Here is an 11,895-nt window from a genome sequence, read left to right on the forward strand (position 1 = left end):
TCAATTACTTATCAAAGCAACTTATTACACTTTTTGATTACTTATCTACATTTCTTATAAATTTTTTAACTATTAACTATATTCAAAAGACAGCTTGACGGGCGGTGCTGCAAATTCAAACATGACAACCAAATCAGAAGCACCAGAACAGCTTCAAACTTCACTAAACGGCATAGGAAGACAGCGTGCACATCAAAAACATGCAAAGCAACAAAATGAATATTATTCAACACACAGCCGAGTTTTTTACAGAAAACATTCACATGTAACCCCCGATGTGATCGTGAACATTTTCATAAGTAACTGTGCGGTTAGAGTTACATTTCTTTTATAATTAAATTACATAACTAGAGCACTGTCAGTCACTGAGAGCATTGCAGGGCGCTGATGTTAGCATGAAGCTCACTGCACAGCCTCACAGAGCTGCTGGCATGACTGCAGAGAGAGAGAGAGAGAGTCTGCATGTGGATGAGAGAGGGAGGGACAGTCAGAAAGAGAGAGAGAGAGAGAGGAAGTGGAACTCCTTCACAAAATCTGATTTGCTCAAACTCTCTGCTCTGAACCAAACTTCACATGACTTTCACATCACACAGCGTTACAAGTGAAGGCAACGTCTGCATGGGAACCTGACTGAGCATCAGACTGTTTGTACGGTGAGTACACTCAATTTCAACATTAGATAGAGAGACAAATAACTTGCTGATTATTTTGTCAATTAATGTTTTAGTCTTTAAAATGTAAAAAAAAAATACAATAATAATAATAATTTGCATCACAGTTTTTAAGGGCTGGAGGGGACATCTTTAACCAAGCAACTGTCCCAAAGCTAAAGATATTCAATCAATAAGAAAGTAAAGCATCAAATCCTCCCTCTTCAGAAGCTGCAACCTGAAATGTTTAGATTTTTTCTGCTTGAAAAATCACTGAAACGATTAATTGATTGATCAAAATACAAATGTCTTTTATCAAATGCCAGTAAGTAAATTTATATTTTAACGGTTAAATTAATATATAAATAATGTGTGAAAGGCTGCGGTGGTTTTTTTTTGTTACTTTGACCTGAATTGTGTATCAGTTAACAAGAAAAAACACTTTGTTCGCAGAGCGTCCTGCCGAGGCACAAATGTTTGTAGTGAATGTACACTCACATCATGTCAAACATCCTGATGATGTTCTGATGTGGTTTATTTATTCTTCTAAAGAAACTGTCATCATATGTTATAAATAGATTCCATGCTTGTGTGTTACTTACAAGCATGGAAATAATACTTACCATATTTCCAAACAGTATCTTATCTTCAATGCAAATGACTTCTTTTGATTGCATTGTTATTTTCCTTTCACCTGTACGCTCTGTTTTACATTTATTTCACCTCCTTATCTTGTAAAATGACTACATATTCTATTGTATTTTTATAAAACTAACAACAATCTGTCACTAAAGGGATCGTTTCTTTAAGTGGGGCTGGATGAGGTACTTATACACAGTCGGTGTATTACCTGCAGTAGCTGGGGGTCAGCGTGTCCCCAGTTTAAAGAAGCTGAGAGTTGTATCGGCACAGAAGCTATGCAAAGCACTGCTGTGAGCGTGTTTTAACCACCTAAAAAAAAAAAAAAGATCACATGTACGCTATATTTAGAATTTCCTATTTCCTTTATTCAAGTTGCTTGTCTGTACGAATATTGAAGTTGTATGATTAATCAAATTATGAAATGGCTGAAAATATTCTAAATATAGTCTTTGTTTGAACTGATATAGATTTTTTTCTATGTGCCTTCTGTTAGGCAGCTAAATTAGATTTTGCCGCTGACCCTGTCCACAGCACCTTGCTTAGTTTCCATGCTGGTACAACTTGCTGCTTCTCCAAACTGGGGACACGTTGGCCGCTGTCTACTGCAGGTAATACACCGACTGAGTCTACGTACTTCACTCAGGTTCTTTTATTAGATTAAAAAAAAACAGTTATGCAACAACAAAAGGCTGCTTTAGCTTCATGTTATCAAATAAATAAGTTGATTTAAGAGTTGGTATTTGTGCAAGTCAACCTTTAGCTACGTCTGTGTCCAACTCATCTACACTTCTCTGCACATTTGTTTTGTGGCTCTGGTGCAGGAAGATGTTGTCCAGGTTTTGGGTATTTAATGCCTTTATTGACTGTTGAACTGTTGAATGTTGCCGAGCAGCAGCACGTATAAATCAAAAAGCGGTGACCCGAGGTTTTACCCTTGTGGTACCCCTAATGAAACAGATAAAGAACGGACAGAATCACAGAAGCTCCTGCACATTCACACTTACTGATGATGATGTCCGTTTAAATGCGGTAACCCTCTGAGCTCACTGAACCACAGTGCTGACTGGCAACAACTAAACATGTTTACAGAGAATTTGTTTGAATGGTCGGGTGTGACATGGAGAGCTGGACAGGGACAGTTTTGGTTAACAAATAACTCTTGTAAATGTTCTAATCTTGCACACAATCTTTACAAGTCCGCTTCCTCTGAACAGTGATAGCGCTTCATGATCATTGCAACGCTTCCTGTGCCAGCCGGGTCATTCATAGAGGGCCGAAAAAGAGGAAATAGTCGCTTTTCTGCAGCTGATCAGCATCTCCTCCATCTGTCATCGTCTAATGCAAAAGTATTAGTCAACTTCGACATAGTTCTGTGTAGGAGAGACTCGTCAGAAAGATTTACGGTTACGGGTGTTTAATTCCTTTCTAAGATGACTGTAGAGAGATGACAGCAAATGAGGTGAGAGAGAAAATGCAACAAAGATCCCCGCAGTGGTGGATGAAGTACTCAGATTCTTTACTTAAGTAAAAGTACTAACACCTCACTGTAAAAATACTCTGTTACAAGTCCTCCTGCATTGTTAATGTTACTAAAGTAAAAGTATAATCAGTACTTAAAATATTTATTATTATTACTCATGCATTCATGTAAAAGCAGGAATTTACTGTTGTTGGTTGAGGTTAAATTGTTTTGTATCAGACTGCAATTATGGATTATTTTCATTATAGATTAATCCGCTGACTATTTTCTGCATTAATGGATCGTTTATACTACTACAATATTGAGAAATGTTGTCACAGTTGCCCAAAGTGACGCCTTCACGATGCTTGTTCTGTCAGTCTAAACCTCTAAATTATTAAAAATACATTAAAATAATCAAAAGGAAAAGCAGCTAATCTTCATATATGTGTGAAGCTGGAATAAAATGTTTTTACACGAAAAAAATGACTTAAACGATTATCAAAATAGTTACCAATTAAATTTCTAATGGTTTCAGTTGTGCGTGTATAAAGATTCATTTCTAACAGAACATACTTTTTTATACTCTCCACATGTTTAAAGTGTAAACATCTGACTTTGTAAAGTAACTGAAGCTGTCAGATAAATGTAGTGAAGTAAAAAGTACAATATCTCCCTCTGAGATGGAGTAAAAGAAGAAAGTAGCATTAAAAGAAAATCCTCATGGATAAACACCTCTAGTTTGTATTTAAGTACTTTAGTAAATGTACTTATTTCATGTCCACCACTGCATTTCCAATGGGACTCAAAACCTTGGTAATTACAGTTTGGCGTTGGCGCCTTAATATAAGCCCTTTGCCAGCCACTGCATCCAGAGAGGAATCTGTCTTTTAGCTGCACGTGTGTGTGCGTGTGTGTTGGAAACTGGTAATCTGATTGCGGCGTTATAAACTACAGCTGTTTCATTTCAGTCATGTTGTTCGGACACACCGAGCAGGGAGGGATTTCTGTCTGTTATGATCTGAAAGTCGTTTGACTGGAAGTGCCACAGCTGTTTCATGTAAAATAATGTGTTCAACATAAACACAGGAAGCCAGAGGACTTCTTCTTTTTTATTTTTACTAAGACCCTGTAGTCCTGAAACAGGAAGATGTTTACCTGGTATTAACTGTCAGATGAGCACAGGTGAAGCCTTAAGGTCCCTTTCACGTTTAAAGGTGTGTCAGGTTGTTCGGGGTTTACCTTTTGCTATAACCACTTGGAGTAAATGTGACAGGATTAGGACTGGCAACAACAGAAGTCACAAGTTTGAGACCTGTGGCCTGTACTACGAAGCGGGGTAACTGGCTTATCCAGGTAACTTCAGGTGAAACTTCCCGGTTAACCTCTCTAAACTGCTCCGAGCAGGTTTTGTTCGTGGTTAACTCTACGTTAACCTTTATACAAGGACTACACACCACATCTGTACTCCTACCACCTTAATGATGAGAAGCAGGCTATTCATACATGCACTTCATAAAATACTTTTAGATTTCATCCTGACTTGTTCCACTGCAGCTGCAATGAAGTTCTGAACACAAGAGCATCACGTTCGTACAGCGAGCCCTGCAGCCGAGCTGTGATTTTAGGGAGGAGATCTTAATTAATTAAGGGGATGGTTTATTAAAGGTCATTATCTTTTTTTCACATATTTAGATTGACTGTACGTGTCCAAAAATATGGAGCCAGGGTTAATAAACAAAGAAAAACAATCCTAGATGAACGTGTCAAATTTCCGAGAACAAAAATCAGAAAACTCCCTGTAATTAAAGTCACAAAAAATCTAAATCACTCTGGTGTTTTCTTCTTAAAAAACGTCCAATCCACGGCAAAGTCTCTAAGGTGCATGTCAGTGATAGTGGTCTAAACTCAGGAGTGTTTCCTCACTGCTAAATCTGATTGCAAAGTTTAATATAGCTTTACAGTGCATGCATAATACACAGCAGACGTGTGCAAAGTGAAGCGATGTGGTTCCTTGAAAAAAACAAAACTATTTTTCAGAGAGTTTCTCTCATAAATATATGAATACAATGTCAGAGAACATATTCAAGTTTTTAACTGGCCTCTTTATTACAATGGACATCCTGTGCACTTGTACCTTTACATCTTAACAATATTACACATAGCCTAAATGAAGATTATTAGGCTACAAATTTACTCCATGCGATGCCAACAAGCCTCCCTGGTTTTGTCGGCCGCCACGGTGTTAGATTTAGCCTTTAACGTGTCTTTAAACTCATATCCCGACACAATCAACGTGCATTCCTCTGGGGGAAATACGGAGCATGTGCCGTTGCGAAAAACTCTCCCTGCACGGCCAAACACGCTCCTTTTATGTGGACGCGCACCAACTCCAATTGAGTTAACACCGGGTTAACTAACCAACATCTTATCGTAGTACCGTTTAACTCCAGTGTAGGCGTAGGAGTTTGTCAACCCTGAGTTAACTCTGAGTAGGTTGAACTCCCTTCGTAGTGCAGGCCATGGGTCAGGTCAGGGACTAAAAATAAATGAATCAGGAAAACAAAAGGCAGCTTGGTGGCGTCCTCCCCTGTCACCGCCAACTTTAAATGTCCTGTTTTTATAAGCGTGGATGAAGGAGGACCCTGAGTGTGTGTTGGCCTGGGATGAATCAGTGTTTGGAGGGAAGCGTGTGTGAACAGCAGGACAAGCAGGAATTCAAGACGCGTTTTGTTTGGGCACATGTAAACAGAGCGCCGTGCGTTTGGTCCATGAACATAAAAGGCTTTTGTGGGAGTTTCAGCAGAGCAGTGCTGCCGGAAACTGCTTTGTGTCTCCTTTGTTGATATTTACATGTAAAGGGAGTTATTGTGAGAACAAGAATCTACAGCTCTGTGAGGCTGAAATGGTCATTTTAAAGAAAATCAAACCTGTTGGATAAGCGTTTGGGACTACTCAGTAACAAACCATCATCAAAATAGTTACAGCCAATAAATTTTTCTTGATTAACTAATCGTTTCAGTTGGATAAAATGTTGGGTAGTTTAATTTATAAAACAAAACATCATATTTTAAACTCTTCATAGGTTTTGTGTGTGAAAATCTTTTTATTTGTAAAGTAACTGAAGCTGTCAGATGTAGTGAAGTAAAAAGTACAATATCTCCTTCTGAGATATGGTGGAGTACAAGTAGAAGGTTGCGTGAAAATAAACTACTCAAGTACAAGTACCTCTAAATTGTCCAAGTACATCCATCCATCCATCGTCAACCACTTATCCTACGTACAGGGTCACGGGGGGCTGGAGCCAATCCCAGCTGACATCGGGCAAAAGGCGGGGTTGTCCAGGTACAGTACTTGAGTAAATGTACTTAGTTGTCATTAAAAGAAAATACAGCTTGAGTGAATTTACTTTCCTTGATTGGAAACTGCTTCTTCTGTATAATTGTGTGAAGGTTTAACGGATCCACTCAATGTTTCACGGTTGCGTTAAGTACTGTGTTCAGTACGTGCTGGCGTAGTTTAGTAGTACGGGCTATGGAGAAAATTGCTGTGTTACTTTTGTCCCACGTTACAACCCTGGCTCTCCCGTACAGTGTCTTCCTTTACGCTGATGACACCGTTTTTTCTTTTAAAGCCCATAAGACAAAATAGATTAAGAAATCTCAGTAATCATTGAGCTATAAAATGTTTCAAGATAAGGAAATCCATAAGCCAGTCAGGGTTCAGCCAACAGTTCAGTCTGGTGAGAATCTTAAGCCAATAAAACATATCTGTGTGTTTTTGAAGTAGTTTCACGTCACAACACACTTTTCATAGATCTTTTTTTTTCATTGGATACATTGAGATAAAGGATCTGCAAAGAACTGTTCATTATCATTATGTTCAAACTGGGTTGTTTGTGTTTTTCCAGGGATGGATCACCTCAACTCCACCGGCCTCCCCACCCCCAACCAAACAGACTTCAGCAACTTCTTCACCCTCCACGTCCTCCCGCCGCTCTATTTGGTGATCTGCATTGTGGGTTTGTGCCTGAACGGCCTGGCCGCCTGGATCTTCTTCAGAGTGCCCAGTGACTCGGGTCTGGTGGTCTACCTGAAGAACATGGTGGTGGCTGACCTCCTCATGTTGGTCACCTTCCCCTTCAGGCTGGCAGCTCAGCTGGGCCTGGGTGGCTGGCGCGTTCACGTCATCATGTGCCGCTACACCGCCGTGCTCTTCTACTCGTCCATGTACGTGGGGATCCTTTTCATGGGCCTCATCAGCCTCGAGCGCTACTTCAAGATTGTCCGACACACCTCCCCCTCCCCCTCCTCCTCCTGCAGGTCCAGGTGGGGAGGGGTGTCCTTGCTGCACCTACTGCAGAACGTCAGCTTCGCCCGAGTCTTGGCGCTCCTCATCTGGAGCCTCCTCCTCCTCCTCTGTGTGCTTCCCAACGCCCTGCTGACCAGCCATCCGGCCAATGAGGAGAACTCACGTCATTGCATGCAGCTGAAGACGCCGCTGGGCATGCAGTGGCACCGGGTGTCCACCTTCTTCAGCGTAAGCCTGTTCTGGGTGACCCTGCTGGTCCTTGCCTTCTGCTACGCCTCCATCGCCTGCCGGATTTACCAGTCCTACCGCCGTGTGCGCCGCAACAACAGCAACGCCTGCCGTAAGTCAAACCGTAGCATTTTCAGCATCCTGGCGGTGTTCTTCATCTGCTTCGTGCCGTACCACGTCTGCCGTGTGCCGTACACCCTGAGCCAGATGCCGGCGTCGGGCTTCAGCCAGGAAACCCGCTTCGTGCTGTTCCAGGTGAAGGAGGGGACGCTCTTCCTGTCGGCGCTCAACGTCTGCCTCGACCCCATCATCTACTTCCTGATGTGCCGAACCTTCAGGGAGTCGCTGCTGAAGAAACTGTCAGGAAGAGAGGGGAGGAGATCCCTGACCACCGCCCAGAGTCTGACCAACATTTAGGAGAGGAGACAAGGACAGGAGGCAAGGAGGGAGGACAGGACAGAGGACACCTTGCCTTAACCAGACTGTAGTGTCATGTGTGATTATTTTAGGAATAATGAAAAAATAAAAAATGTTGGCACCGAATGCATCACCTTTAAATGTTTTTCTGGAAGTAAATAATTTAATCTATATTTTGACTTACAGAGTTAATTTAAATTTTTTTATTGTTTTGCATCAGCAATGTAGCAATTTCCATTTACAGAAATGTATATAAATGCAGAATGCTGTGTGTATAATTGTTAATAAATATCAGTTTATATTATAAAATGATATGCATTTAATATGTGGGATTCACGTGGTTTCAGTTTTGTTAATTTATCATTGAAGACCCAAAGGAAAAGACAGAAAGGGAGAAAGAAAAGGTAAGACAGAAAGAAAAGTATAGGAAGTGCTGATACGGAAGTGAAATTGGACTCTGATGACTGACCAACAAACCTGTGACATCAGTGACTGTTTTGGTAAATTCAGCTGATTTGGTTTTGCGGCTCTGAGGTCACATGAGTCGCTCTGATCTCTGTGTCGTGGGCGCTTCAAGTGATCTTAACATTTACGCATTTGAACTGAGGGTGTTTCACAGAGACGCAAACTTTACCTCCAACCGCAGAAAAACCTGGACGAATAATCTGAACTGAGGACAGATGTAACTCCAGTGTCTGACGCTTCTGTTTGGACTGGGTCAAATAAAATGACACATTAAGGGTGCAGTCAGACCAGGTCCACTATAGTTCACTTGCTTTGGTTCACTTTCACTATGCCCTTTTTGCAAGTGAACCAGATTCTGTAAACAAAACCACGTGTGCTGAAGGTCATCCATTCATTGGACAGAAACTCTGGAATGCTGACAGTGAAACTGTGCAGGAGACGGATCAGATAAAAAGTTTGAATTCATAGCGAGAGACTATGTTCAAACATCCAGATTACATCAGGAATTATTACTGCGTACTGCTCTGTGTAGTGCTGTCACTAATGTCACGTTTGACCATTTCATCTAACTACATGATAAATATCTGACCCTGTCACATTCTGCCTCGGGACACAGCGTCTACAGATCTGTCTTTAATATGAAGAAGTAATTAAAGAGCTGCACTGACTATGGGAGCCTGTTAACTCCAAAAAGTTTGCAAACTACTTTTCAAATGACTATATGGGCTGTAATAATTCTCACTATACATTCAGACAGCACTACAAAATGGCGAGCCCACAATTTAGTCCACTATATAGTGAGTAGCGGGTGATTTCGGGCCTCTTCAGCCGGGTCTCAGTACAGTTGTTTGGTCCACACCTGAGTGCGACTGCTGTATTCACACCTGCTCAAAGGAAGGGGGGAAATGAACTCAGGTGTGAATACACCACCCAAACATTTGTGCAGTGAGACAACAGAAGTGTTAGCTGGTGTACTTCTCAGGAGACAGAACTGTGTGTTGTTGGTGTTTTATTCCACGTGGAGGCGGTGTTTCCAAAATAAACCCAGACAGACCAAACCATGTGTGCACACTGCCTTCCTGTGGTCGGGATCACCGTGTGCAACTAAATCCTGAGACAGCACACCCAAACACAGGAGAAGCAATCTAGTGTATGCTGTCCAATGCAGCGAGGAAAGCACAGACCTGGGGTCTCATTTCTAAACGATGCGTTAAAAAAACATAATTTTCATAATTTGTGGCCACAAAAAGAACCCGATTTAGGATCATAAACACAAACTGTTTGTGCAAAAGAACGCCTCAAATATGTTGAACAGTTTAATCAGGAATCATATTAATTAATACTCGCATGCACTGAAAATTCTTCTGATAAATCAGGTGAACAGGAGACAAATTATATTTAAATTGATGCCGTTTTCAGTGCGTCAGTCGAGCAAATACGAGAGCAGAGTTTCATATTGTTCTCACATGTTCGTTTCCTTATCGAGCCAAACGCTGAGCGCCAGCGTCACCGCTCAGAGGGAGGCCCCTTCCTGTAGATCGGTTATAAAGGGGCGGAGCTCCGGGGCCCCTTTCCTCCGGGGCACAAGCGTTGCGTGAAAGTTCCTTTTTTACCCACCAAACAGCTTCAGCTTCACCAAAAGGAACTTCAGAGCCACTGAGTTAGATTCAGAGTCTGCCTCCTTTTCTTCCTGCAGTCAGGACGCATTAATATTAATGAGCTTCACTGAGCGTTTATAGGCAGCTGAGGGCGTTTGAAGGGTTGGCCATGGAGCTCCCTCACATGCGACATATCTCAAATTGATTGTGATTTATAAAGGGAACATTACTTACAGATGTGCAGACTTACAGATTTTTGGCTTTTGGGCGCACGGACACTTTTAGTGAGGTTTCTAAGCACAGTTTTATAAATGAGACATCAGCACATTGGGGGAGCTAAACAACCACTACACAAACGCATGGCTCAACACAGAAGGGCCAACTCCTCCTCCTTTAAGACTATTTTGAAAAAATATTCTATGCTGAAATAAATGATTAAGGGGACTGGTGGTCCTCCACGAGCATTAAAGACTTAATTTCCTGCAGCAATTTATGGTGTTACGTTCTTTATTTATAGAATAAGATTCAAAATTCAGGTTGCAGATGACAATTTAAAAGATAAACATATAATTATGCATATAGTGCAGCAATCAGTAGCTTGTTTTTTTTGTTGATTAAATTACTTTTTTTGGACAATACACATCCCTTTTTCATTGCATTGCATGTTTTCTCATTGCATTTTCATTTGTTAGTTACCATTTCTTGTTGGAAGCACAAGTTCAGTTTTGACACACGTGAAATAAAGTAATGTCTTCTGAAAACACCTAGAGCAATGGGTTAATGTGTCGAGGGGAAAGGCCACACATGGAAAACCTGCAGATAACATGTCTTATTTATTCATTTTATTAAGAATCAGACTTTAGAATTCGTGAAAATACTGAACTTCTTTTACAATAACACTGCTGAACTAAACTAAGAATGAACGTGTGTGTGCAGGTGTGTTTGTGGGCATGTAATTATGTATTGCTGTGGGTAAGATTTAAACCCTGAGTCTGTAATAAAGTTTTAACTGTTTTGTAAACTTTCTGGTTGGAATTGAAAACTAGAAAACAGTGGCCATTTAGTTAATAGGCTACGCTGCATCCAGATAACTGATCTGAACCAACGAGGGTAAAGTTCTGTCGTCACAAAGGTGCTGCCTACTTTGTGCAGCCGGAGAAAAGCAGCTGCAGCCGTCGGACCGTAGACAGTATATCACTGGATGAAGCCACCCCGCAGCTTTGAATGGACAGCAGTGAAAACAGTTTTGGTTCAGTGAAATACTAAAACAGCGCTGCTTCCTGTTGGCACCAGTGTCTACTGCACATAATTGTGCAGCATAAGGGTGGTTTAATGACGCAGAGCAACGCAGAAACACCAATTCAATTCAAATTAGCTTTATTAGCATGAATGTGTAACAACAATGTTGCCAAAGCATCATACAAACTACATGAACAATCAACCCCATACATTTCATTAAACAACTAATTAAAGCGTAAAGTAATTAAAGCGTGTGTTTGTGTGTGTGTGTGTTAAAAGAAATTTAAATATATTAAAATTTTAAATAAAATAAATAAATGAAACAGTAATGTGTGTGTTAATATAATAATATATTAAACATTAAAATAAAATAAATAGATAATACCGTAAACATGTGTGTGTGTGTGTATTAATAGACAAAAAATAATAATAATAATAATAATAAATAAAAAGAAATCAGTGTCAAAGGTAAAAACAAAACAATTACTACAATATCAAACAATCAAAATATTTGTCCAATTATTTATCAGTCTGTGGCTCCACTGGTTGTCCTCACTTCATGGCATGAGGAGACATATTATTTGACATTTGGGCATTTCTCCCAGTAAATAGGGGAGTTTCTGTGAGTCTGATATGAATTTGAATTCGGGGTATATTTGGGAAATGTTTGCAAAGTATTTTTGTCTTAGTGTTTTATATTTGGGGCATGAGGTTAGAAAGTGCAGCTCTGTCTCTACCTGTCCTCCGAGTCTCTACCTGTCCTCTGTCTCTCCCTGTCCTCTGAGTCTCTACCTGTCTTCTGTCTCTACCTGTCCTCTGTCTCTCCCTGTCCTCTGTCTCTCCACCTCTCCTCTGAGTCTCTCCCTGTCCTCTGAGTCTCTCCCTG

At 40.7% G+C, this 11,895-nt stretch overlaps 1 protein-coding gene across 3 annotated transcripts; it reads left to right on the forward strand.

Moving 5' to 3' along the window:
* The first annotated feature begins 608 nt into the window (after positions 1-608).
* LOC123986297 (P2Y purinoceptor 14) lies at positions 609-7,900 on the forward strand. 3 transcript variants are annotated; one of them, XM_046074495.1, is made up of 2 exons: positions 609-653; positions 6,662-7,900. In XM_046074495.1, the coding sequence occupies exon 2, from the start codon at positions 6,664-6,666 to the stop codon at positions 7,705-7,707; it is 1,044 nt and encodes a 347-aa protein (XP_045930451.1). In that variant the 5' UTR covers positions 609-653; positions 6,662-6,663; the 3' UTR covers positions 7,708-7,900. The 3 variants fall into 3 exon arrangements, with proteins under 3 accessions (XP_045930451.1, XP_045930450.1, XP_045930452.1); XM_046074494.1 differs by lacking the exon at positions 609-653 and adding an exon at positions 1,792-1,900; XM_046074496.1 differs by lacking the exon at positions 609-653 and adding an exon at positions 2,600-2,638.
* The last annotated feature ends 3,995 nt before the right edge of the window (positions 7,901-11,895 follow it).

This window comes from Micropterus dolomieu, linkage group LG17 (assembly GCF_021292245.1).
Source record: "Micropterus dolomieu isolate WLL.071019.BEF.003 ecotype Adirondacks linkage group LG17, ASM2129224v1, whole genome shotgun sequence".
In the NCBI taxonomy this organism is placed as follows: domain Eukaryota; kingdom Metazoa; phylum Chordata; class Actinopteri; order Centrarchiformes; family Centrarchidae; genus Micropterus; species Micropterus dolomieu.

What these genes read in the sequence shown, in the direction of transcription:
- LOC123986297 (XM_046074495.1), top strand. Translation starts at nt 6,664, where the DNA reads ATGGATCACCTCAACTCCACCGGCCTCCCCACCCCCAACCAAACAGAC.